This window comes from Phocoena sinus, chromosome 6 (genome assembly GCF_008692025.1).
Source record: "Phocoena sinus isolate mPhoSin1 chromosome 6, mPhoSin1.pri, whole genome shotgun sequence".
Taxonomy (NCBI): Eukaryota; Metazoa; Chordata; class Mammalia; order Artiodactyla; family Phocoenidae; genus Phocoena; species Phocoena sinus.
The window spans coordinates 2,895,501-2,923,376 of record NC_045768.1 but is presented as its reverse complement, the minus strand read 5'-3'; the positions used below and the strand labels follow the sequence as shown (position 1 = coordinate 2,923,376).

Sequence of the window (27,876 nt, the reverse complement as noted above, 5' to 3'; positions counted from 1 at the left end):
TCCGCAACGGGAGAGGCCACAACAGTGAGAGGCCTGCGTACCGCAAAAAAAAAAAAAAAAAAAAACAAACATGAGACACATTCCACCCCTCTGCCCCTCAACACTCACCCAGTCCTGTCCTCCCTCTGGTTGAAAAGCTCATGTCCCCAGCACAGAGGATGGACCATGTCCCAGGAGCTGCCACATCATCGTGGGCAGTGTCAGTATGATTACAGGACACGCTCCCCCCCAAAACGTACAACCAGCTGTACCAGCGCTTGTCCTGCAGGGCAAATTGAAAGGGGCAGGGGGGACAGGAACAATGTGGGGCTTTCTTCCACCTAGGGTTCCATTGCCCCTTGACCTCTGCATGATCTCTGCTGGTGGGGTGACCCAAGACTTCACTTGCCAAGGATCCGGGTCCTTGGTGGCCCCGCCTTTGTTTTCTTCCCTAGTGAGGAATTTCTTATGTAAACAGCACAGCCTAGGTTTGATATATTTCTCCAATCGGTCAGCATCTTTTAACTGGTACGTTTTGTCCTTCTATGTTTAGTGTGATGACGGGTGACCTTTGTGACCCAGTCTTTGAAATCACTCTGTCTTCCTTGCGCTTTTGCTATCCATCCTGACCCCTCCAGGCTCCCCGCCCAACCCTGTCCTGCCTTTCTATGGACTGAGGTTCTCTTCAGTTCTGTTTTTCCCCTCTGCTGCTTTTTCCACACTGTTTGTTTTTAGCAGCTATCCTTATAGGTTTGACGTGCCTATCTAAGCTGAAAATTGATTTCTCTACCTTTCCCTGAAACAAGAAGAGGAATCTAAAATACTTTCACTCCAATCAACCCCTCCCACCTTTCTTGTTATTCTTGGCTGGTATTTGAGTTCTATCTTTTTCATCCCTCAAATGAGATTTGTTTTCTACAGTCACAGCGGACAAGGCTGGTGTTGGGCCGGGTCTCTTATTTTTACCATTTCTTCCAACAGCAGCACCCGTCTGACTGAATGCGTGTGTGCGTGTGCAGGCGTGTAGGAGCGCCCTTGGGACAGTGGTGGCCACTTTGCCTGCAGGGGATGCAGGCTGTGCCCGAGCCCACCCCCACCCCTCCCTCCCTGACCTCCAAGCACAGCCTCCTTCTGTGTTTGGCAAACGTGTGAGAAACTCTAAACAAAACCGTTGCAAACCATTCCTTCTGACGTCTCCTTCTCCCTTTGGATCATTCTCTTTCCTCCTGAATGATATATTTTCTGAGTCCTTTTCCTGAGCGTCTGTGGGGCTCTAACTCAGATCTTGTTTGTCTGACATTGTCTTTACCCAACATTTTTGTTTTGTTTTGTTTTGTTTTTTTGTTTTTGGTTTTTTTTGCGGTACGCGGGCCTCTCACAGTTGTGGCCTCTCCCGCTGCGGAGCACAGGCTCTGGACGCACAGGCTCAGCGGCCATGGCTCACGGGCCCAGCCGCTCCGCGGCATGTGGGATCTTCCCGGACCGGGGCACGAACCCATGTCCCCTGCATCGGCAGGCGGACTCTCAACCTCTGCGCCACCAGGGAAGCCCTATCCAACGTTTTTTAAATGGCCTTTCATGGGTATATGATGGAAGGAAGGGGAGTGTTGTTTGGGGAGCACTTAGGAGATGCCTTCCCGTTGCTGTTCTTTGAGAGTTTGTTGTCAGCATGGTTGTCCTTGATGGGGAATCAGTCTTTTCTGTCTGTCTGATTACATAGGACCTTCTCTCCGTTCATAGCCCCAGCGTGCTATCGTGTGTCTGCGGTGGCTCACCTCTCGTCACCCAGCTTCCCGAATCTCAGGACGCATGCCTGTCATCAACTGTCGCCCCTTCTCAGCTGTGAGCGCTTTGATCACAGCCCCTCTTCCGTCTTCTACTTCCCCTCCTCCTGCCGCCAGGACGCTGGTCCCCTCCCGCCCTGAAGCAGGCCTGCGTCGCTTCCAAGACTGGGTCACAAAGGTCGCTGCAGCCTCCCCAGCTCTCTGGGGAAGCGGCCACCACGCTACCTGCCCCTGTGAGGACACGGGAGCAGCCCCCCCCAATTCTCCTGCCAGGGCGTAGATCCTCAGGCTGCAAATGCACGGTTGCCTAGGAACGGGGTGGGGGAAGGTGACAAAATGGATCCCCCTGCACACACAGACCTCCCTTGGCCCCGAGCGTCTGCCTCAGCGTTCTCTCCTCCAGGAAGTTTCTGGAACGTCTGCAGCCCCCTTCTCTGGGCGTCTTGCCGTCTTCCAGGCCTGTCACTTTCAGTGCATGTCCTGTTGTGTCATAAGCCCAACTTTTCTTTCATTTGAGTTTCTTGATTCAAAGTCCATAGATTATCAGATTATTTCCTTGTCTCCTGCGTGGTGCCCAATTCTGGACCCTGTTCCCCGTAGGAGGCCGGGGGAGATTTCTTGGAGAGTCCAGGGCCTGAAAACAGACGCCCCCCGTGGAAATCACGCTGCTGTCCTCACCACGAGGGGCAGCTGTATAAAGGGCTTCCTACCACCGCGGGATCCCCAAGGGCAGGGATATTTTGGTCTCATCATTACCAGCACTGTGTCCCCCACGCAGGCCTGACACCGTAGGGGCTCAGCTTCTATTTTCAGAAGGATATGAATGTGGTTTTCTTTGCCCTTTGGCTGCTGACGGAAGAGTGGAGAGCAAACCCCGCCTCCGTTTCATCAGCTGGGAAGGCCTTTTGGTGAAAAGCCCTCTTCCATTGCACCCATTCCAATGACAATCTTCCCTGGCCCGGACTCTTGTTTTCTTTTAATATTGTATTTTACTGTAGTAGAAAACGCATCACATAAAATTTACCATTGTAACCACTTTAAAGCGGAAACTTCAAGGGCATTTACGAAATTCTCGATGTTGTGCAATCATCACCCCCTCTGGTTCCAGACTTTGGGCCCTGAGTTTTCTTCCTGCTTCCACACTGTATACTTTGCTCTACGCATCTCCCGGGAGCTGCCTAAAATCCTCATGGAGGGAGGCGAGATTTCCATTAAGAAAATACCTGAATTGAAAGGATGAAGTTTGGGCTCTTTTAAACTCGTAACTCTCCTGAGAACGCACGGCGGATGAAGGTGAGCTGGGGGTTTCTGCGTTAGCATTGGTCTAGTCGTCCAGCTCTTTCTGAGTTTTGGCAGCCAAAGACCTCTTTCCACGACACCACCGACTCCCAGCTCCTGGGCTCCGGGACCCCTCACTGGCGGCCCACACCCGGGAGCTGCCCAGGCTGTGGATTCTCTGTTTCCCTGGGTTACACACAAAAGTTTTGTCCCCCTTGGCTCTGTAGGTGGCTCTGTGTAACACAAACTGACCAACCCCAGAAGCGACGGCTAGAGCCGGCATCCCGGGGAGGTCGGAGGGCCGCTCCCGCCCCGCGCCCCCTGCCTGCCTGTCGTGGCCGCACCCTCGGAGGAGGAGACCGGCGGAGGCCCAAGAGCAAACTCCCAAAGGGCAGCAGCCCTTCTCCCTGCCCTCGACCCCCAGGCCGCTGCCTTTCCTAGCTTTTGTTCCCTGTCGGGACATCTTTGCCAAACCCTGAGTGGAAACATCTGAGCAGCTCTGGCTGCATCTCAAGGCTGGGATTCGAACACGGCTCAGAGCTGCCAGCTGGTCAGTGCATCTCGGGCTGTGGACCTCTGCAGCTTGGCAGTGAGAAGTCTTGGACGAGAGGCCCCAGCTCTGCCTTCTCCTGCAGCATGTCTGAAACCAGGCGGGCTCCCTGGAGGAAGAAGGAGAGACGGAGGAGAGGGCACAGCTGAGGCCTTGGAGATGGAGAAAACTCCTGACCCCCTCACCATTACCTGCGACTCGGTCATCCCAGCTGCACGCTGTCCAGTCAGAAGTGTCCGCAAGGCTGCGGAAAGCGCGAGGCAGAGCTGCAGACCCCAGGCCACCCCCCTCAGACCTGGGCCAGCCTCCCTCTGCTGAAGGTCCGACGGGCCGGAAGGCAGCAAGGGCGCTCCGTGACCACCCGGCACAGGGCGGCGCCAGCAGCCCTGAAGGCTGTGTGGGGTCTCCAGCAGAGCCAAGACGGGGCAGCCACATACACCACAGCAGCACCCAGGCCCCGGCCTGCAGCAAGGAAGAGGGAGGAGCCGGGTCCTGGATGTTCCTGGCACAGCAGGGGGAACCTGGCGAGTGTCCACTGAAGCAATCTGCCAGCTTCAGAAAGGCCCGTGATGTGATGCCAGGTGGGACAGGAAGTGATCTTTTCAAAAACGTTCACTTTCACCTCATCCAGCCTTTGCAGCTGAAACACAGGGGACAGGGGAAGCAGGGAAAACGACGCCCGAGGACATCCAGACTACGACAGTGCACGAGGCGACCGGCTTGCTCTCCAAAACGTCCATGAGTCAGTGTCCTGGGAAAACGTGAAGGGGGCGGGGGGTGTTCTCCCGTGAAATAGATCAGAGGCGGAGCCAAGCGGGAGATGCGAATTACATTCTAGATCCCCAAACCCAGAAAGCCAGAAAGTGCCTCCCTGCACAACTGAAGAAATGAAAGATAGACGGAGTGAGGAGATTGCAAAGTTCTCCAGGGCCAGGACGGTATCACGCTGATGATGGAGCGTGACCTCCTTTTTAGCGGAGGCAAAAAAAGCCAGAGGGTTTGGAGGTGAAGCATGGGATGTCTGCAACTTTCTTTCAAATGAGAAGAGGAAAAGCGGGAGGGGAGGAGGGGCAGAAGCCTCCCGCGGCTATCCATCCATCAGGGTCCGGACAGAAGCACCGGCAGCCTGGGTAGCTGAGCACATTATGTAGAGGGACTGGTTACAAATGTCTGGCCAGGGAGGGGGAGACTGGGGAGGAGAGCCCGGTGGGAGCTGTTACCCCATCAGCAGGGAGAAGGATGCTTGAGAGACCCTGCATGCACACACCCACCTCCCGCCCATGAGGAGGGAGCCGGGAGAAGACTGTCAGGGCGTCGCTGAGGCCAGGTGGTGGCCTCATGGGCCAGCGTGGGCCTGTTGGGTTTTTTTCCCTTTCTGTTTGAAATGTGGAACATTTGAAAACCCTCATAATAATAAAAAATGGGGGGTGAGGAGGAGAAGACGGAGAGGCAGACAGAAGAGGGCAGATGCCCACCCTGGCCTGAAAGGGGTGGAGGAAAGGCAGTCTGCAGCTCCTCCCCCCGCCCACCTCAGGGTCCCCGTGGGCCTCGGGCCGGGCAAGGGGGATGCAGGCGGTCAGCTCGGGGGCGACGCAGCCCCTCTCCCCGGGAGGCAGAGCGGGCATCTGCCTGGATACCCAAACATAAACGGGCAAAACGTGAATAACGGGGGTTTCTGGGGGAATAACAACATTTGGGCCAAAACCAAACCCCGTAGACACGCTCACACTTATTTAATGGGTTAGCACTGTTCTTCTTGGGAATTGCATGGGTGTGGAGAGTTTCGGCGCTTGACCCGAGAAGCAGCTCCTGCCAGGCCCTGCAGCGGAGCTCAGGAAACTCGGCGAACCCTCAGACCTGCTGAGACACGTCCCCAGCGATCAGGGCCAGCCCTGCGGCCGTCACACAAACACTAGGAGGACAGGCCAACCCAGGGCCCAGAGCCACCGCCCGGCCCTCCTGCTGGGCCCAGGCCCTGGACACCCCTAGCCCACACAGGCCCACGCTGCCCAGCCCACAGCAGGGGCCACGGTTCAGGTTTGTGTCTTGGTTACTTAGCGCCAGGAGCGGTGGCCTTATTGGCACAGAGAGAGGACAGAGCCCCCTCCCCAACAAGGTCCCGGGGAGAGGTGGGGCTGGGGCACAAGCCAGTGAAGGCGCCAGGAGGGACCCCCTGAATGTAGGGAGGGGCGGAGGGCACCCACGTCACCCACCCCTGCGCCCCTGATGGGACCCAGAGACAAAACAGGCTGAGTGCATCACCCAGGGTCAGACAGACATGGGTTGGAACCCAGCGCCCTCTTCCTGGCTGTGTGCCCTGGACAGGTCGCCCAGCATCTCTGAGCCTGTTTGCTGCTCTGTGTAAAGGGCTTGCTGAGAGCACCCACGACAGAGGCCCATGGAGAGCAGCGCCCGGGAAGCCGTTTAAAGCAGCTCCTTTGCACCACGAGTTGATTGACTTGGCGTGAAAATGTCCTGGGGCTGCTGTAACAAGTGACCACAAGCGGGGGGCTGCAAACAACAGACATTCATCTCTCCCACTTGTGATGGCTCCATGGCTGTAACAACCTCTGTTTACTGAAGTGGCAGGCAACGTTCTTCATTCACAGGATTATGTGTGAGAGTAGCTGTATCATCTCTGCATTTCATTTCTGGATCATAAAGGAACCGGTAAAAATATTTGTTAGAAAAGGGCCGCTGGGTCTGATGGGGTGAGAACCATATGTGAAAGTAACAGCCCAGGGCTGGAGCTCCGGGAGGACCGGAGGGGGTGTGGGAAGCAGGACTTGATCAGGAGTCTGAGAAATGGGTCCAAGAGAGGATCCACGTGCAGGGGCCGGCCCGGAACCACAAGAGCCTGGCCTGAGGGTCTGTGGAAACAACCGGCCTGCCGTGGGTTTGCACCCACAGGGCCCAGGACAGGAAGGGGCACCACCATCTCAGGCGCACCTGCCCCTCCAAGGGCGCTCTCGCACTTGCTGAGGCTGAGAAGTTGTGCTTCTCACCCGGCAGGAAGAGCAGGATTCAGGCTGAAGCCAAGGTGGGGGGCTGGTGGGGGGAGATGCAGACAATGAACCCGGGCTGACATTTCCCTAAATGGAAAAGGCAAGAAACACAAGGGACATTTTAGCCTTCCAGGCGGGAAAGAAGACAGAATTCTTTCTCTTTTAATAGTTCAAGCACCAAAAAGACACTTTGAACAAAGCCGGGCGAGTCAGAGGGCAGGAGGCCGGCTCACAGGCCAGGGCGGGGGCAGCTCAGCACCCACGGCCCACGGGAGTCTGGGTCAGAAGCCTAGCAGCGGAAGCCAGGGGGTGATGGACCCAGCTCCGTGTCCCCCGAGTGCCCTGGGGACGCACAGAGAGGCAGTTAGCGGCTCAGAGCCTTTCAGTCCGTCCAAGGGAAAATCATTTTTTTGGAATGGGTGGGAGAGGAGCTCTATATACAAAGATGTTCTCAGCCGTATCATTTAGGATAATGAAGAGTTCAAAGTATGGAAGAGAGGTGGGGCGTGGTTAGTCTGGGAAATGTCTCTCCAGGTCAACAGCCCACAGACGTTTAAATGGCCTGCAGGCTGGCTTAGGGGATAAGATTAACTGAAGAACGAGATTAGAGAGGCCCAGCAGGACGCCCACGCTGTGACCCACAGAGAGAAGGCCTCCTGGAAGGGGTAGCACAAATGCAAACGGCAGCCTCTTTTAGGGAATAAAAACATAGGTCAGGGTTTCCCTGGTGGCGCAGTGGTTGAGAGTCCGCCTGCCAATGAAGGGGACGCGGGTTCGTGCCCCGGTCCGGGAGGATCCCACGTGCCGCGGAGCGGCTGGGCCCGTGAGCCATGGCCGCTGAGCCTGCGCGCCCGGAGCCTGTGCTCCGCAACGGGAGAGGCCCCAGCAGTGAGAGGCCCGCGTACCGCAAAAAAAAAAAAAAAAAAAAAAAAAAAAAAAAAAAAAACATAGGCCAATAGAAAGAGCGGGCAGAGGCCAGGTGGGCGTGGGATGTGGCGGGGACGCTGCGTACCTGGCTACAGGGCCTCCAAACCTGAGGAGCCGGCAGTAAAGTCAGCCCAAACGTGGCATCCAGTGGACCGCACCCCGCCAGGGGCGTCCTCGGCTACAGTCACGCCGTGTTAACGCGCTCTCCCAGAAAGCCCCTCGAGGGTGCATGCAAGCACCACGGAGAGGCCACTTACCCTGAAGCAGGAGCATCTGTTAACATGTTGTCAACCAGGGGTGTGTAGCAGGTGAGAGGGGGCAGGATTCCCCAGGGGGAGGCTCTGGGCAGGCCCAGCGGGCCCGGGAGGTGGGCTCCGTCTACCTTCCTGCCCCAGCTTCACATCCCCTGCGAGCCGGGCCACGTCAACATCCCCCAGCCACCTCTCCCAGACTTGGTGCTCATCCAGAGACGCTGTGACCTGCGGGGGCTCGGCCCTCCCGCCATGTCCTCCCCCGGCTCTTCAAATGTGGGCCCCAAGACATCCGTCATCTCACCCAACCTCCCCCAACAAGCCGCTAGGAAAGTGTCACCAGCACCACCACCCCACTTTGTAAGGAGAGGACCTTGCAACTCAGAGGCTGCTTGTCCCCAAGGCCACACACTGCAGATGGAAAAGGGCTCAGGACCTCGCCGTCCAGGACTCCTTACCCTGAGCCAGTAACAGCACGTGGGCAGAGCCAAGAGCATGGCTTTGGGGTCAGCCAGACGTGAGTTTCAGTCTCCACTCTGCACGAGGCCTCTGGGCCTCAGCTTCCTCATCTGTAAAGTGGGGACACGGACACCTGGAGGGTTAAAGGTGACGACCTGCTTTCCTGGGCTGGCACGGGGTGGGGCGGTCGCTGTCAGCTCATAAACACAGGGTCAGGGCCAGAGCTGGAGATCTCAGGCCACTCGACACCTCAGGACTCTCGACCCATCCGTGCAGGGCTCGGTGTGGCCCAGCCTGAGGCCCTTGGCAGCCCACACTCTTGGCCCAGTGGCCCCAGTGGCCCTGCCCTGCAGTCACGGGCAGCAGAAGGGGGATAAACCCTCAAGGAGTGGGGACAGCCTCCCCACAGGGCTGGGCCCGGGCCTCAGCTCAAAGAGCCCGGCCAGGCTGGCCTGCCGCCAGCCCTTTAGCAACATGAGGGTGGTGAGGGGCTGTGGGAGGGGGAGCGCAGCAGCCTAGCCCCTCATCCCAGCAGGAGGGAGACCCCACCCCTGCCCATCGGCTCAGGCCAGGGTTCCTGGACCAGGCCTCGGTCCCCACTGGGGCCTGGACGGCCACAGCCCTCTTCATCAGCTGGGGTTCCCAGTCGAGCTGTCACGGTGGCCGGCCGCCAGCACCCGCCAGGCCGAGAGCTCCGATGACATCACTCTGGCCCAGGCGGCGGCAAAGTAAAAACAGATGGCGCCTCGTCCAGGCTTAGACCCGCCTCAGGAGGCACCTCGCGAGCGGCCCTCCACTGGGTGGACCCAAGGTGACCAGAGGCACCAGGACAGCTGCCCTGTCACGGTCCTCACCTCCCTGAGTGGTCACCGCTCCCCCCTGGGCTGGGGTTCCAGGGAGGGTCGGCACCGCCTGTGCCTTGTTCACGGGCGTCTCCCAACCTCCGACATGGCGCCAAGCACACGGTTGGCGTTCAGGAAATGCCAGTGGGATGAATGAAGGGCCACCAGCTGTCCCGGAGCCGTGGCTGGGGGTCCGAGGCTCCCCTCCCTCCGCCCTGGCAGGGTCACCGCCATTCCTCCTCGGTGGTGCTTTGCAGTCTCCCCCAGCTCCCAGCCGTCACCAAAGACCATAGATTAGATGATTGCATTCACATGGAATGTCCAGAAGGAGCGAATCCATAAAGACAGAGAGCAGATGAGTGGGTGGAGGCGTGGGCTAGGGGGTCACAGCTACAAAGCGTGGGATGCCCTTCCAGGTGCTGAAAGTACCCTAAAATTGAGAGTAGTGATGGCGGCACACATCTGTGACCACACTCACGCCATGGACCCCTTAAGTGGGAGAACCATGCTGCGTGTGAATTACGTCTCATAAAGCTGTTTAAACAATGAGGGAGCCAGTTCCTGATAAGCCAGAGGCCTGGGGCTGCTGACCTGGGAGCTCAGCTCTGAGGACCACCCACGTATAAGGATCCAGCAGGCAGAGGGTCGAGGGTGTCTGTTTGATCCCCGCCCCAGGTTTTAAATGGGGCCTTCCCTGTTATGGGTGGAGGTGATGGAGACTCAGGCTTCCTCCTACTATCATTATTATAGCTCTTACCGCAGAGCTTAATGGGGTCTCATTTGGTCCTTAGGAGAACCTCCGACCAATGGTATAATGGGCCCTGTGTGACGGGGGAGCTGAGTGCAGGGGGGCCACAGGCGTCGGGGGTCTGGTCTGGCCCGAGACCCAACAACAGCATGTGATCTCTGCACAGGACACAGCTGCAGGTTTCTCACTCTTCTCTGAGGCTGTCAGAGCGGAACTTTCAGAAAACTGAAAGCAAGGCTGTCACACAGATATAAAATGAATATGGATCAACGATTCATTAGCTCATTAATACAGGAACCAAAAAGAGGCTGCAACAGTTTGAGGATCAGGGCAGGTGAGTTAAAGGTGACACAGGTCAGGGTCCCACCGGCAGGAGAACTGTAACCCTTGGGGGTCACCTTACGCCGGATGCAACTCTTCAAGTTAACATAACTTCACAAAGTCCAAACTCTTAATTAATAGCAAACAGCAAAGTCCACAGGCACATTCTCTAGATAAGAAAATTCCTTGTGTGGCCTTAAATAATGCCCCAGGATGACTTAGAAAGGATAGCTTTTTTTTTTTTTCTTATTTTCAAGCTTTAAATAATTTTCTTTGACATTAAAGAAGATACAAATAAATGGAAAGACATTCCATGCTCATAAATTGGAAGAATTCATGTTGTTAAAATGTCCATACGACCCAACGCAATCTGCAGATTCGGTACAATTCCAATGGCATTTTGCATAGAAATAGAACCAACAGGGACTTCCCTGGCAGTCCTGTGGTTAAGACTCTGTGCTTCTACTACAGGCGGTGCAAGTCTGATCCCTGGTCAGGGATCTAAGATCCCACATGCTGTGTGGCACAGCCTAAAAAGCAGTAAATAAAAATAAAATGAAATGGTGCATTTTTTAAAATAAATAAATAAAATAAAACAACAGTCATTAAAAAAAACAAAAAACACCAGGAAAGTTCCCTGGTGACCTAGTAGTTAGGATTCCAGGCTTTCACTAACATGGCCTGGGTTCAATTCCTGGTCAGGGAACATCCCACAAGCCATGTGGCGCAGCCAAAAAAAAAGAAAAAGAACCAACAATCCTAGTTTGTATGAAACCAAATAACCAAAACAACCTTGAGAAAGAAGAACAAAGTTGGAGGCATCACAATTCCTGCTTTCAAATTATGTTACAAAACTATAGTAATCAAAACAGTATGGTACAGGCATAAAAACACACACATAAACCAAGGGAACAGAATAGAGAGCCCCAAAATGAACCCACATATATATGGTCTATTCGCTTACAACAAAGGAGCCAAAACTATACAATAGAGAAGAGATAGTCCTTTCAATACAGACAGACCTCACTTTACTGCACCTTGCAGATACTGTGTTTTTTACAAATTAAAGGTTTGTGTTGAACAAGTCTATCGGCACCATTTTTCCAACAGTGTTTGCTCATTTTGTGTCTCTGTGTCACATTTGGGGAATTTTCCCAATATTTCAAACTTTTTCATTAATGTTATATCCGTTATGGTGATCTGTGACCTTCAAGGTTACTATCGTAATTGGGGAGCCATGAACGGCACCCATATAAGACGGTGAACTGAATCGATCAATGTGTGTGTTCTGGTTGGCCCACCGACCGGCTGTTCCCTGTCTCTCTCTCTCCCTCCTAGGGCCTTCCTTTGCCCTGAGACACAACAGTATTGAAATTAGGCCAATTAATAACCCTACCATGACCTCCAAGAGTTCAAGTGAAAGGAAGAGTTGCACGGCTCTCACTTTAAATCAAAAGCTAGAAATGACGAAGCTTGGTGAGAAGGGCATGTCAAGAGCTGAGATAGGCCTAAAGCTGGGCCTCTTGTACCAAACAGTTTGCCAAGGTGTGAAGGGAAAGGAAAGTCCTTGCAGGAAATTGAAGGCGCTGCTCCGGTGAAGACACGAATGATAGGAAAGCAAAACAGCCTTATGGCTGGTATGGAGAAAGTTCGAGTGGCCTGGATAGAAGATCAGAGCAGCCCAACGTTCCCTTAAGCCAAAGCCTCATCCAGAGCAAGGTCCTAACGCTCTTCAATTCTGTGAAGGCTGAGAGAGGCGAGGAAGCTGCAGAAGAAAAGTCTGAAGCTGACAGACGTTGGCTGAAGGGGTTTAAGGAGAGAAGCCGTCTCGTAACGTCGAAGTGCCAGGAGAAGCAGCAAGTGCTGATGGGGAAGCTGCAGCAAGTTATCCGGAAGATCTAGCTGAGATCGTTCATGAAGGTGCCACACTACACAACAGATACTCAGTGTAGACAAAACAGACTCAACAGGCGAAAGACACCATCCGGGACTTTCGTAGCCAGAGAGGAGAAGTCAATGCCTGGCTTCAAAGGACAGGCTGACTCTCTCGTTAGGGGCTAATGCAGCTGGCGACTGTAAGTTGAAGTCAGTGCTCATTTACCATTCCCAGAATCCCAGGGCCCATAAGAATAATGCTATATCTACTCTGCCTGTGCTCTCTAAATGGAACAACAAAGCCTGGATGACAGCACATCCGTTAACTACATGGCTTACTGAATATTTCAAGCCCACTGTTGAGACCTACTGCTCAGAAAAAAAGATTCCCTTCAAAATAGTACTGCTCATTGACGATGCACCTGGTCACCCCAGAGCTCTGATGGAGATGATATACAGTGAGATCAGTGTTGTTTCCAGGCCTGCTAACACAGCATGCGTTCTGTAGCCCCTGGATCAAGGAGGAATTTCCACTCTCAAGTCTTATTTCTTAAAAAATACGTTTTGTAAGGTGACAGCTGCCACACACAGTGGTTCCTTTGATGCAGCTGGGGCCAAGTAAATTGAAAGCTTTCTAGAAAGTGTTCACCATTCTAGATACCATTAAGAACATTCTTGATTCATGGGAAGAGATCAAAATATCAACATTAGCAGAACTTTGGAAGAAGTTGATCCAGGACAACAAGCTTGGCAAAGATTTTGGATTTGACACTAAAAGCAAAGGCAACAAAAAGTAACAATAAACAAGGAGAACTACATCAAACTAAAATCTTCTGCAAAACAAAGGAAAACATCCACAAAATGAAAAGGCAAAACCTACAGGATAGGAGAAAATATTTGCAAATCGTATAAAGGACTAATAGCTAAGTTATATTAAGAACGCATGCTACTGGGCTTCCCTGGTGGCGCAGCGGTTGAGAGTCCGCCTGCCGAGGCAGGGGACGCGGGTTCGTGCCCCGGTCCGGGAAGATCCCACATGCCGCGGAGCGGCTGGGCCCGTGAGCCATGGCCGCTGAGCCTGCGCGTCCGGAGCCTGTGCTCCGCAACGGGAGAGGCCACAACAGTGAGAGGCCCGCATACCGCAAAAAAAAAAAAAAAAAGAATGCATGCTACGAAGTAACAAAAGCTGATAATAATTTGATTTCAAAATTGGCAGAGTAACTGAATAGACAATTTTCCAAAGAAGACATATACAAATGACCAATGGGTACATGAAAAGATACTCAACATCACCAATCATCAGAGAAATGCAAATCAAAACCATAATGAGATATACCATCTCACACCTGTTAGAATGACTATTACCAAAGAGATAAGAGATAAGAAACGTTGGCAAGGACTTTGAGAAAAGGGAACCCCTTGTTGGTAGCCATGTAAATTGGCGGAGCCACTATGGAACTTAGCACGGCGGTTCCTCAAAAAATTAAAAATAGAGCTACAATATGATCCAGCAACTCCACTTCTGGGTACTTATCCAAAGGAAATAAAATCTCTATCTTCAAAAGACATCTGCACCCCCAGGTTTGCTGCAGCATTATTTACAATGGCCAAGACATGGAAACAACCTGTTGTTTCCATGCGGTTGGATGGATGGACGGTTGGATGGATGGATGAGAAGATGCAGGGATGTGGGAGGTTTCCTTCACTTAACACTTCTGGTAAAAGGACAGATTAGGTTAATCAGGCCAATCTCTCGCTGAGGAACAAAAGTGCTTTAAAAAATTTTTTAAAGCAATGAGGTAACAAGATAGTAAGGAATAAGGAGGCCACAGTCTAAGGGGGGCAGGCCCGCAGACGTGAGTGCAGTTGAACATGTTCTTAATCGAGAACTTGTGGAAAAACCAAAGGGACCTTGGGTTTCAATAGCCTCATGGAAGACACAGAGACCCCAGCCCAGGCCCGCACGCCCAGGGCAGCCCCCAGGAGGCACAACTCGTAAAGCCTAGAGCATGAAGAGCCCCACTCTCAGGACACAAGTGAACCAGAAACGGACCCACTAAAGGCCCACCCCAGGGACCACAGGGGAGCCACCTCAGGACAGAGCGTGGGGCTGGAGTCACTGGAAATTGGGACCACAGTACAGACCCACATCACCCAGTGACTCAAAGAAGCCTTGTCAATGAATTTACCTCAAAGTGACCCTGGCTCTGTGGTGGCCCAGGACCCAGAAGGACCAAATGTGGACTTTCCCCACTTATCCTCGACCCCAAAGGAATTCCACAAATTTTCTACTCACGACAGTAAACAGGTCTCAGTACAAGCGCAGAAGGGCACATAACCCAAAGAGTGAGTAACAGGAGAGGAAGCACACCCACAGAGCTCAGATACTGGAAAAATCAGATAGATTGTAAAACAACTACGTGTCTATCAAGCCTAAAGAAATCAGGGCCAGATGGAAAAATCTACAGGAAACTATTCAAAAGGAACCGATAGGGTAAAAACAAGTCGAAACCTGGGAATACAAAATACATTAATTAAAATTATTTATTGGATTTTGATTTTCATAGTATATCCAATTCAACTGAAGGAACAGTACTGAACCAAAGAACAGAGCAGAGATGTTATAGAGGTTGCAGCATAGAGAGGCAAGAAGATGGGAAAGGTGTCAGGTTTGGTGACATGGAGAAGAGAATGACTTGGTCTAACCACGCTCCAGAAGGTGAGAAAAAACAGAAGCTCGGAGCAATACTTGAAGAGGGGACGTCTGAGAATTTTATAGAACTGGTGGAACTCACACACACAAAATATCCCCCAGAAAAGCCCGATGAACCCCAAGTAGGATTAACAAAAGGGAATCTACACCTAGACTCATCTTAGCAAAGCTACAGAGAGAAAGAGAAATACAGTTGACCCTTGAACCACACAGGTTTGAACTGAGCAGATCCACTTCAACGTAGATTTTTTTCCAACAAGTATATTGGAAAAATGTTTGGAGATTCGAGACAATATGAAAAAACTCGCAGACAAACCACATAGCTAGAAATGTCGAAAAAATTAAGAAAAAGATGCACATCATGAATGCATAAAATCTATGTAGATACTATTCTATCCTGACATAGGCACAGGGTGAATGATATTTAATATAAAATTAATAATGTGTTCGTTTTCTTACTGTTTTATAACTTTGCTTCCAAAGAATTACATTACCTTACCGTATGCCTCTCTCTCTCTCTCTCTCCTAATTGAAGATACTACGGAAACCGTACCAGCCTCTCATCAGAGGTGTTTTTTCTAACGTGACAATGTTTCCAATACGGTATTACGAATGTGACAGTAATACTGTATACCATAAACATTTTAGAACGATTCATTTATTAGTGTCAGGTTAGGCTACTGTGAGGCAATTGTATTGATGACGCCAGGTGACCGTAAAGCAATCACAGTGCTGTGTCTTTGTTATGAGTGCATGAATCGTTATACCTGCATATAAACGATTTCTTTCACGCTATCTTTTCATTTTTGATGTCCAGTGCTAGTAATACATATTAACATGTACTGTGTTTTGTATCATACAAGACAATATTGATATAGGTACCGGCAGACAATTCATCCTGTAAACAGATAATGTAAACTCATAGCATGGATAAATAAATACTCTAAATGTATTTTCTTTTCCTTACAAGTTTCTTAATAACATTTTCTTTTCTCTAGCTTACTTTATTTAAAAAATACCATGTACAATACATATAACATACAAAGTATGTATAATCAACTGTTTATGTTATCAGTAAGACTTCCGGCCGGCGGGAGTACAAAAGTTATATGCAAATTTTTGACAGCATGGTGGGAGCCGGGGTTCGGAGTCGCTAAGCCCCGTGGTGTTCAAAGGTCAAATGTATTTGAAAAAGAGCCAGAGAAGGAGACAGATTATTTTCTAAAGAGTAACATGAACGGCTGACTTGTCCAATACAGGAATGAAAACCAGAAGCCCGTGAAAGGCCATCTTCAATGAGCTGAAAGAAAATACCCAGCGAAAATGCTTTCTAAGAATGAGGGTAAAATAATGACATTTTCAGGATGATAACAAAACAGAGAGAGTTCACCAGCAACGGACTATCTCTGCAGGAAATCCTAAAGGGAGAATTCCAGGCATATCCTTACGTGATTCCAGATGGAAGGAATGTTTGTAAGAAGAGAAGGAGTGCATAGAAAGTTGGGTGAAAAAAAGTGGGTAAGTCTAAATGAGCCCTGAATGTATGCAAATAATGAAGTCTCTCGTGTTACGAACATCCAGCCAGGTAGTGTTAACATACCTGTCAATCAGGGGCCGGTAACCAGGAAGCCGAGGAGGTCCGTGCTTCCTGCGTTCTCTGGTTAACTCTGCCTCTTCATGAGAAAGTAGATTGAATAGTGCCCCTCCCAAATTCGTGTCCACCCAGAACCTCAGAATGTGACTCCTTGGGAAATAGGGTCTGTGCAGATGTAATTAGTTAAGGATGGAGAAAAGATCCTCCTGGGTTAGGGTGGGCCTAAACCCAAGGACTGGCGTCCTTATGAGAAGAGCAGAGACACAGACACAGAGGAGAAGGCCATGGGGTGATGCAGGCAGTGGCTCCGAGCCTGGAGTCTCCAGGGGCTTTGCAGGGAGGGAGAGAGGGACCGAGAGGATGGGGCGGGGGGGTCTGGTCTGCAGGGAGGGCCTCCTGAGCAGGAGCTCGGGTGTGGAAAGGGGTGTCCAGAATCCAGCAGCCAGGGTGGGTGTCCGCTGCTCGCTGTGAGGTGTAGGGTTCCTGCAGCCCCGGAGGACTGGAGCCTCTGAACACCCTCATCTGGCCCAAACGTCACATGGCCCATCAGTTCTCATCAGGTGGAAACGTCTGCCACGGGGTGGGAGCAGAAGGTTCCAGAGGCTGCCTCCTGCTAGGTAGGAGAAACAGCCTAATTTACGTGTCTGGCGGGGGCACTGGGTCACTGCCAAGCACTCGCCACCTGGGCTGGACCGCAGCTCTCAGAACAGACAGCAGTGATTTATTCCCAGGAAACTCTGGGTTCCAAGCCTGGTGACCTCGGGGCCTTGGGCCTGTTACTTGATTTCTGGGTGCCTCGGTTTCCCCATCCCAGGCCATCGTATCAGGAGAGACAGCCAACGTGGTTCAGCTACCCAGACCCGACCAGGGGGACCAGCTGTGCTGTGTGCCCAGGACCCTCCCGGCTCCAGCACACAAGGGCTCGGGTCCCCGGAGAGTCCTCAGTGCCAGGCGGTGCAGGCTGGACCCGGGGGGAGCCGTACCCACCCGGCAGCCTGCGGCCTGCAACAGCCTTTCCCAGGGAGGTCAGCACGCGGGACCCGCCCACACCCCTACCCCCGCTCAGTTTGCAATAACACAGGGACGTCCGCGCGGCCCTGCGAACAGCTGGGCCCCGTTCCGCTCAGCTCTGAGCTCCTATGACTCACCCCGCCGGGCCTCCCACAGACCAGGCCGGCCGGCGAGGGCTGCAGACGCCACGTCCCCAACTTCCGCCTTCCACGAGGCAGCACTGCGCCTCCTGAGGGGCACCCCGCCCCAAGACGCTCTCCCCAGCTCAGGCCCTGCCCTCTGCAGCAGCCGCAGGAGTCTGAGTGAGCTCCGGGGTCTGAAAGCAAGCAAGAGCCAGGCTGGGTCCAGGCCCCGTGGCCGCACCCGCTGACCACCCTCCTGGTCCATCCTCGCAGGGGTCCAGCCCACCGGTCCCACGCCTAGGAGTACAGTGCTCCCCGGGCACCCCCCTCTGAGACAATGGAAGGTGGCCCTCAGGCCTGGGCCGGCCTGTCCCTGCATCCCCCTCCCATCCTGAGGCCCCTCCACGGAACCCTCTGCGCTGAAGCCCGCAAGCTCACCTGTCACCAGAAGCTAGAGCAAGTCGCACAGCTGGCCCGGAGCAGCCAGCCCTCTGCTCCCCACAACCTAAGACTGAGGCCCTGCCTTCCCCCCGGGGTCTGGGTGCAGAGGGAAAGAGATGTCTGGAGGCCACTGGGTCCTGGCTGCAGGGACACGCTGAGGAGCCGGTCTGACCTGAAGGGGCCTGTGCCCCCGGGGCCACGGTCCAGAGCTGGTGCCTGAGGGGCAGTGCTCCCCAGACGGCGCCAAGGGTGGCGTGGCCGACGCCATCTCTCTCGCTCAGCCCAGCTAGGGTGACGCTGGGTTCATCCCCACCGCGGGACATCCCAGACTCCATCGAGAGGATATTCCTCAAATAAAAATACGATGGTCGACAGCGTAAGAGCTAGTGAGGGCCTCAAGAAAGTCAGATTGATTCCCATGAACTTGAATGATTTGCCAGAAATTTCATGAAAAAAAATGTTTTTGAGACCACATTAAGATAAACACCAATTTTAGAGTTCCACATGACTGAGCTGAGTGCCTGGCACCGTACCAGGGATTATAAGTACGGACACAGCCGCGGAGGGGTGCCAGCCATAACCAACGTTACCCAGGCTGGCAACGCGCTTTCACCAGCAAGTTGGTTGTATTGTAATGGAGGCTCTGTAAAATAGTTCGATTCCACAACCATGTCCCAAAATAAAATGCTTTCCAAAAGTAGGAAAATACATCTGAGTACATTAAAGTGAAATAAAATGTGTGTCTGTATTTATAATCCTTGGTCCATTACCCATCTCGGCCGCGTGGACCTTTAACGCTCACTGCTGGTGTTTATTCCAATTTGGTCTTATTTTTTATGTTTTTCATGAAATTGCTGTCAGATCATTCAAATTTATGGGAATTAATTTGAATTCCTTGAGGCCTTTGCTAGCCCTTTCTCTGTAAACCATAGTATTTCTATTTGAGAAAATATATATTTTTTTTTTTTGCTGTACGCGGGCCTCACTATTGTGGCCTCTGCCGTTGCGGAGCACGCAGGCTCAGCGGCCATGGCTCACAGGCCCAGCCGCTCCGTGGCATGTGGGATCTTCCCGGACCGGGGCACGAACCCGTGTCCCCTACATCGGCAGGCAAACTCTCAACCACTGCGCCACCAGGGAAGCCCCAGAGAAAATATATTCTTGATAAATGCTGAGATACCTGATAAGCTCAAAGCAATTTCTGCTGAATGGAGGATACTTGCAATCTTAGGTTTATTTGTTTGGAGTCTTGGTTTGTTGTTTTTGTTTTACTTAAACGTGTACATATTTCAACCCCAATATTCTTTCAGGTGCATCTCTATTCAGAGAGCCTTTCTTCGGCAAGTCTATTTATCAGGCAAAATTCAGATGGGTGGTCTCTACATATGATTCCCTTGAACAGCTCTCTCAATTTTGTTCCATTTAGCTTCAGGAAGTAAATGTATCCAATTAAACCTAAAAGCACCCTCAAAACATTCTTCCCACAAGTACGATTTTCCAAAGCACAATTATACGACTTGAAATTAGATCTAACGCACTGTCTGAGCCCTCCAGTTAAATGTGTCTGTTTCCTCCTTTGCTTTCATAGGAATAAGCATCAGTGGCCTCAACTCTGCAAACTTTGTTTTCAATCATTACAGTTCTTAAAAGATTCAGAAGCTCACGTGCTTTGACTCTTTGTCAAAACGTTTGATGAAAGCTCTCCAAGCGAATTTCAATCAAATGCAAAAGACTCCTTTTCCAAAACGTTCCATACCATCCCAGGTAATTCTTCGATGGCCCAAACATTTCTGAACTCAGATGGCAGGCAGCAAACAGAGAACGTACAAGCTGCTACGCTGAAGGGTTTTTTTCTTTAATGACACATCACCTTTGAAACAAATTTTGTAGTTCAGTTTAATTTTTTGGCTGCACCACGCAGCATGCGGTACCTTAGTTCCCCGACCAGGGATCGAACCCGTGCCTCCTGCAGTGGAAGCGCAGAGTCTTAACCACTGGACCGCCAGGGAAGTCCATTTTGATGACTCCACCTTCTATATCTATTGGCCACACATCAAGCTAGCTTAAATGCAATTAGGAATTTCATACAAACCACAAGCAGTTCCCAATAATAATGGATTTCTTAATTTAGTCAAAATATTGTATTTTTTATCACAGTGCTGTGATCCTTCCAAATTCATCTTGTAAACCCCTTCAAGATGAACAAAATTTCAATGTTGAAGGGTTTGTTTTGTTACTGGATTTGCACCAGGATTGACAGGACATCAGCAATTTCACATTTGTTCGAATGAACTTCCAGATGCTTTACCTATATTCCATCCACTGGATTAAAAAAAAAAGCAAAACATTTTTGGAATTAATTTAACTGATTTCTTGCTTGAAACAACTGATGTCGCTAATCTGAACAGGATTCACTCAATGGCTCGTAAAGTTCTTCTGAAGATGTGCGTACAACAAGACTTGGAATAAAAAGACAAGCAAAATCCATTTCAAAGAACAGACGTTCCCTCTGAAGAAAATGACAGGCTCCAGAGTCACGTGTCCCTGACCTGCGGCGGCACCTGTGCCATTGCCCCAGGCTTCGGGGGACCGCCCACTGGTGACCAGCTGGCACCACACCCACAGCCGTGCCCTCTGGCTCCCGCCCACTCAGCGTTGTCACCACTGGCCCACGTTGGAGATCAATGTCCACACCGATTTCATACAAGTTAAATATTCCACTTTCTCGAGAAAAAGGAATCAAACTTCAATCGTTTTTTTAAGTGCGATTTTCATGTTTCTGCTGGTTGCCACTGAATGGGTTTATTGCAAAATTTTAAAAGCATTACCAAGAGCAATAAAAAAAAAAAAATAGCTGTGGATTTGCACCATTCAATAAATGACAAAACCACAGGAGGGGGTTCAGCCTATTCTGCCTCGACTCCATGGCAGGGCCACTCGGCCTTCCTTCTGCACACGCCATTCATGGTTTCCTAACGGGGTAATTTCCACCCCTCCCCACCCACTGGCCGCCTAGTGACTCACGCCCGTCAAGACCACAGCACCCACCATGCTCCAGCCCCCCTCACTTGGGGGTGGCCCTGAAAGACAGAGCTTCAAGCAGGAAGCTTGTCATCAACTCTGTGTGGCAGCAGAAGCAGCGGAAGATCAGCATATACCATGCCTCTGGGGCAGGGACAAGTGGCTTGAAAGGAGCAGGATTGGAAGGGCAGGGACCCGGAGGTCTTGGCGAGAGGTAGGTGGGCTCCCCTGCAGGTGATGGTCTCTGGGGGGCACTGGTGTGAGCACAGCCATGAAGGCGGGATGCTCGCCTGGAGAGGGTCAGCCAGCCTCTCTCTCATCACCCAGGGTTTGAACAATGAGTGCGGGAACAGAGCTGCGTGCCGGTGAGGCTGGGGACTCTGCACCGGCCCACTGACCTCAGGCCCCTCTTGCCGGGGCGGCTCTAGCTTCTGCCCCTGCTGAGTGCGCAACTGTCAGCAGCAAGACCACCGCTGAGCCCCGCACAGGACGCCATTCCTCCACGCAAGCAGCCAGCATCCCTGTGTCAAGGCAAGCATATCAGAACCATCAGACTTTCTGCCCTGGAGGCAATTTGCCTTCCTGCATTGGTCAGTGTTCCAGGCGTGGGTTCTCTTTCCCTGTCCACACAGCCTCTGCCAACAGCATTCACCACGACTTCACAGGGCATCTCACTCAACGACACAGGGTCCAGCAGGATGTGCCTCAGGCCAGCAGATCCCCATCATGGTGAAGGTAGAGTGACAATGGGACCGTGACCCCGGGACCCACTGGTCCCGTCTCATACCTTGTCACCCAGAACCTCCAGCCTGCTAGACTATAAAAGGCTCCTGAAAGGCTTAGCTACTGCCTCGGCTTGACAACGACCACTGTGGAGCTAGGACACTGTCCTTCAAGATACAGTGTCTAATAGCCAAAAGCTAGAAACAGCCCAAATGCCCGGCAACAGAAGAATGGATAAACAAACGCAGTCTACCCGCGCAGTGGACTATTATCCAATCACAAAAAGGGATGTAGTACTGGTCCGTGCTGCAACGTGGATGGACCGTGAAAACATTACTCGGTGAAAGAAACCAGGCGCGGAGGACCCACGCACCGTTCGATCCCATGCATATAAAACATTCAGAATAAGCACGTCTGTAGAGACGGAAAGCCGATCGGCAGTTGCCAGGAGACGGGAGGAAGAGGATGGCAGAGATGATTTCATGGCTGTGGGGTGTTCTCGTGGGGCGATAAAAATGTTGGAGAGCGAGACAGAGGGGATGGTCACCCAACATCGTGAACACGCTAAATGCCGCTGAGTTGCTCACTTTAAAGTGGATGATTACATGTTAGTGAATTTCATCTTGATAGAAGTATATTAAGTGAAAGAGAAAAGAGAAGCATTCAGTATATATTTTGAACCATTGTCCTTCAAGGTACAGTATGCATTTTGAACCTACGGCCACCGTACAGTGACTGCTCTGACCCCAGTAATTAGAAGACACGTGTCCCCGAACCAAGGTGTGGAGGGCGGAGTGAGCCTTCTCGCTACGGCTTCCCGTGCCCACCGGGGAACCTGCGCTTCCCGACGCCACAGCTTCACACTCTGTAGGATGAGAGGTCCCAGTCCCCAGGGATGAAACCCTTCCTTCAGGGCAGTTTACAAGGGTCCCTGTGAACCTAACGTGACAATTGCCACCCGGCTCTGGGTTCCTCTCGGCAGCTGAGCCCGAAGCCAAGAAAGGAGTCTCTCCAACCTACCTCTCTGCCCCCTCTCTGTGTAATGGGGGCAGGGAGGCGTCGTCCTGGGCCCCCTCTTGGGGCTGCCGCCCTGGGGGTGACAGTCAGTGGACAATCACAGCAGCCACCCTGGGGCTGGAAGGCTGCGGTTATTTCACAGCAAGCAACCCAGGCCAGGAAGAGTGCGGGTACAGGGTGTGGGTGCAGGGCGGTGCGTCTCGCTGATGCAGTGGAGGGCACTGGAGTGACAGTGCTGTAGCTCGTCCCACCAGCTCTCCTGAAGGGAGGTGTTTTCTGGGGTGGGCGTCGGGGGATGCTAAGAGCCGCCACACTGAAGCATCAAAGACAGGACAGGATGGGCTTACAGAGAGCCTCAAGCGATCTGAACAGTGCAAGGGATGGACCGTCCCCACGGGGTGGATGCCCCGCCCACATGCCCTCACCCTGCCCCAAGGCCGCTGGCACACAGCTCCCTCCCACAGCGACCCCTGCTCGCCATGTTTCTCTGACGTGGGGTTGCTCTGTCCACGAATGCAGGGGATCGAAACCCCAGAATGACCCTCGAAGAATAAGGGATGAGAAGGGCCAAGAAGCACCCCAGCACCATCACCAACCTCATCGGGATGACTCAGAGGCCCGCTCAGTCAGGCACACACCCGTCGGTGGCCCCGCCTCGGAGTGACTCCTAACATCACCGCCAATGTAACTTACTTGCATCCAAATCTTCGCCTGGGGGTCTGACTTGGTGGGAAGCCAGTCTACGTCAAACTAAGGCCCTGAGGCCCTCCTGAGCAGGAAGAGGTCAGCTGTGTCTGAAAAGGAGAAGGAAAAGTACAAAGTCATTCCCCAGAATCGACCACACGACGAAGGGATGGAGACACTGTCGAATTTGCCACCTGCGCCAGGAAAGGAGGCTTCAAGTTGGACTCACCCAGGCAGACCCAGGGCCCAGCACGAAGCACGGGCCGCACTCCTCCACTCCAGGTCCACCCCACGTCCACCCTGCCCAGCCTGGCCGAGTGTCCGGCGCCCTGTCGCGCCCAGAGGACAGTGGGACCCTGGTACCTGGTGGTACGTCCCCTTCACATCCTTGACAGCCTGTCCTCACCCTGCAGTCAGCGGGGCTTAGCCAGATGCCGCCTGATGACATCCCCACCGCACACTCTACTCCCATGAAAATCTTCCCATTGCTCCAGGGCTGCAGTGCCTCTGGGACACGGGACCACTGGGACGGGGTACAAAATATTGAAATACTGCCTCATCAGTCAGTAAATGGTGATGTTCCATGCTCCCCTGTCCATCCCAAACGCCGGCATCTCTCCGAGACGACGGGGTTCATTCCAGGACCTTGCTCCAGCCCGGCTGGCCATCCATTCTCACCAACCTGTCCCACTGCCTCCCCACTGTCGCCTGTGCCTTTGCTCCAGCCTCACCTCCTTAGAGCCCTGGACCGGCCCCACTCCCTCCAGCCACGGAGCACAGGCTGTCCCTCCCCCTCACTAGTTCCTACTCAGCCGTCAAAATCTGACTCAAAAGCCGCTTCCTCCAGGAAGCCCCCACCCCTCCCCAGCCCCCGAGACGAGCTCTGGTCCCAATCCTTCTTCCGTGGTTCCGGCACCTGCCTTCTCAGCACCTCCCGCCCAGGTAATTACACTCAGTTCTCGGCTACTTGGCTAAATCTCTCCTCTCCTCTACAGGGCTAGCTTCTCTGGAGCAGGAACAGGAACAGGCTGGGGGTATTTTTGGTTTTTCTTTCTTTCTCATCATTGTATTCTCGGCACTGGGCAAGGTACCAGCCCAGAGCAGGGACTCAGCAAGTCTCTGAATGAAGGAGTGAATGAAATGCCATCCGATCTGGGCCCCAGCCCCCCGCCAGCCCCCCCCAGCTGGTGACGGCAAGCAGTACACGTGGGAAGCTCAGCCTCTCTGTGACTCTGGACTCTCAGAAATGCTTCGGCAGCACAAAGAATTCTGCTCCAAACCCCAGCTGGACTTCTTATCTTCAAGGATTGCACAAAATCCTGGAACTCACTTTAATCTTAACTGTCCATTTAGAGAACGCAGCAAACCAGTAAAGCTCGAGGGCAGGGGCGGGCGGGGAGCGAATTCACTGATCCTTAATCTCTAGCAGATGCTGGGCGGGGCTGAGCTGGTTCTTCTGAAACATAGGGACTGTTGCTTAATGCTGGTGTTGAAGTCCTTCAGAGGTAAATCTGGGCTCGCTGGCTGCACAGGCCCCAGCTGGAGGGCTAGACACAGCCCTTCTGGTGGGCTGACGAGGCCTGACAGGGCCGCCGTGACCAGTCTTTGAGAAAATCCATGTCCCACCTTCTCCAAAACCTTCCCTGACACCCCTTTCCCCAACTCCGAGGGCGCATACAGAATTTTACACGAGTCAGCAGTGGTCCGTGCTCCAACTCCACCACGACAAGTATTTACCCCACACTTGCTGTAGCTGGAGAGGCTGGGAGGCAAGTGGGTGCGGCGGGGAGAGCAGGGAAATTGCTACCACCAAGGAGGTCAGGGCACCGGAGCAGTTAAGTAGGCATCCCTGGAGCTGGACCGGCCTTCAAATCATGGCTCTCGGCCCCTCCGTGGCCCATGGCAAGTCACTTACCCCAGAGCCTCGTCCATAAAGAGGGGAAAAACCACTCTTCAAACATTTACACTGTACCTGGCACATACTAGGCACCTGATGCTTGCGAATGACTTTGTTATGTACCTACTGTATCCCAGGATCCGGGCTCAGTAATAATACCCACAGGATCACTGTCCTGGGGGCCGTATTTCTGGCCACGAAAGGATCCTGTTTGGGACTCAGATTATACCGAAGCCCATTCTTCATCTACGGAGAGAGCACAGACCCAGGATAACAAGCGTGCAAATGAAGAAGCAGGACGGGAAGAATCGTGGAGGCACACATGGCAAACAGAGCCCTCCCGGGAACAGACAACTCTTTCTGGAGAGTTTCTTGGAGGAAAAGCAGCGAGACACAAACGCTCTGCTGGAAGGGTTCCTCCAGTGAAGATGAAGAGCTCCAGCCCCTTAGGTGCACACAGGCCAGGTTGGGAGCAGCATGGCACAGACAGAAACACAGTAACATGATCCTTGGGTATCTTTGCCGAGCGGTCACTCAGGGAAGGTCCCAGGCAAAGTGTTCTTCCCCCTTTATCTCGTGGATTCCGCCCAACAGCCCAACATGGCAGGCACAGCCATCACCCCAGTTTTACAATCGGGAGGTTCTGAAGGGTCGTTAGATTGCCCAGGATCCCACACGGTGAAGCCAGGATTTGAATGCAGGCCACTGACCCCAGAACTGCTCTTTCAGGATCACCTATGCAGAAAAGAGGGAAGAGACCAGAGCAAAAGCCTGCCCTCACAGCATCACTGGGTGAAGCCCCAAGCTCTCTGGCAAGAAGGAGCTGGACATGTATCCTCCGGTCCCACTGCCTGCCTCTTCTAGATGTCGGACATACCCACGTCGTGGGTGACTTCAGAGTGTGCTCCCCAGAGTTTTCATGCTGTGTGTAGGCTCAGCCATTTGCAACTTTCATCGTCTCCCGAAATCCTAAGGGAGAGCTTCCTTCCAGGTGGTATCAGGCATCATATCTGTCTGCAAGGAGTAGACCCTTCCTCACTGCTACAGCCGAGATTCTGGAAAACCAGTTATCAGCAGTAAGGAACTGATTCCAGCATCCACTCTACACACCCTAACCCATCACATAGGATGCCTGCTTCTGGTTAGCCCTCCTACAGCTTCCCCAGACCAGCAGCCTCCAATCAGGGCATATCCGTCCCCTTTTTTCCACTATAAAACGTATCTACTCTGGGACTTCTCTGGTGATGCGGTGGTTAAGAATCTGCCTGCCAGTGTAGGGGACACGGGTTAGAGCCCTGGTCCAGGAAGACCCCACATGTCGCGGAGCAACTAAGCCCGTGCGCCACAACTACTGAGCCTGCGCTCTAGAGCCCGCGAGCCACAGCTACTGAAGCCGGCGCACCTAGAGCCTGTGCTCCACAGCAAGAGGAGCCACCACAATGAGAAGCCCGCTCACTGCAACTAGAGAAAGCCCATGCGCAGCAACGAAGGCCCAACACAGCCAAAAATAAATAAGTAAAATAAATTAATTAAAAAGAAAAACCCACTTACCCACTCCCCTGCCTGCCTCTGAGTCTCTGCCAAAATGAAAGTCGTGATACATGACTCCCTCGCTATAGCAAGACCTGAATAAGCAGTCTTTGCTTTTCTCACTTTATTGGCCTTCATTTATTTTCCCCTGGGGCTCTATGTTAAGAAGGATTCTGAGGCTTCTTCGGGGCTCAGTGGCCAACTAACAATGGCCCGTGGGCTGTGGCAGAGGTGCTAAGAATCTGCCCCTGTCTTAGAGCAGCCCCTCCTGCTTCAGCTAGAAAGACGCCTCCATCGAAACACCCACCTTCTGCTTCCGTGATCCCAGCGGTAATGCAGATCGAAATGCAGGAGAGGCAGCTGGTGGAGGATACGGGAGAGTCTGCTCACCCACAAAGTCTAGCCAAAAGTTCAACCCAGTACTTGGCCGAGTTTCCCGCTGTCCCCTCATCTAGCACTAGAATACAAGAGATGGCACAGAAGGTCTGAAGGCAGATGGTAGATGGCCCTCAAATCTGATCATCTGACCATAACATCAACGCAAGCTGGCTGAGATTGTGGAAAGGTAAAGGAAGCGTTACCAGGCCAAGATGGGGAGGCCTGAGCCAGTGGTAGAAATGACCAGCTGACCCGCCAGCATCTGACTCGCCTTTCCGAGGTGTGATTATGCTGGGGGCCGGTGCCCCGCCAGTTTCCCAGCCTCCTTGCAGCTGAGTGGAGCCATGTGATTAGTTCTCACCAATGGAAGGGAAGAGGAAGTGCCCCAAGCACTTCCGGGTCCGGGTGGTCGAAGGCACACACGTAGCCGTGCTCTCTCTGTACAGGCTTCCGGGAGCCCGGGTGGAGCCTGGGTTTCCGAGGAACGCTCAGAGGAGAACCAAGCAGGAGCAGCCCCATCTACTGAGTGGGCGCCGTGCTTTTGTGATGCAGCCGCCGAGGCAGCCCCACCACCGGCAGTGCCCGCAGATCAATGAAGGAGCGAGGAGTCCGGGCGAGCAGAGCAGGCCTCCCCCGTCCGACGAAGAGAGGAAAACAGAGTGGGAAGCTCCTGTGTCAGACGTGTGGGGGATAGACAGCCCTGGCCACCAGATGGAGAGCTGGAAG

The 27,876-nt window shown here is 52.8% G+C and overlaps 1 protein-coding gene across 11 annotated transcripts; it reads right to left on the bottom strand.

Annotated features, from left to right (window-relative positions):
* Positions 1–27,641, bottom strand: LOC116755430. Of its 11 annotated transcripts, XM_032634893.1 has the most exons (5): positions 27,080–27,219; positions 23,355–23,455; positions 8,233–8,343; positions 6,160–6,683; positions 1,538–5,451 (listed from the first exon to the last, which is right to left on the bottom strand). In XM_032634893.1, the coding sequence occupies exon 5, from the start codon at positions 4,024–4,026 to the stop codon at positions 3,088–3,090; it is 939 nt and encodes a 312-aa protein (XP_032490784.1). In that variant the 5' UTR covers positions 4,027–5,451; positions 6,160–6,683; positions 8,233–8,343; positions 23,355–23,455; positions 27,080–27,219; the 3' UTR covers positions 1,538–3,087. The 11 variants fall into 11 exon arrangements, 9 of the variants coding, with proteins under 9 accessions (XP_032490784.1, XP_032490779.1, XP_032490778.1 ...); XR_004350376.1 differs by lacking the exon at positions 8,233–8,343 and adding an exon at positions 1–33 and having other exon boundaries at positions 2,124–6,242; positions 21,320–23,455; XR_004350377.1 differs by lacking the exon at positions 8,233–8,343 and having other exon boundaries at positions 1,538–2,755; positions 2,987–6,242; positions 21,320–23,455.
* Between the last annotated feature and the right edge of the window lie 235 nt (positions 27,642–27,876).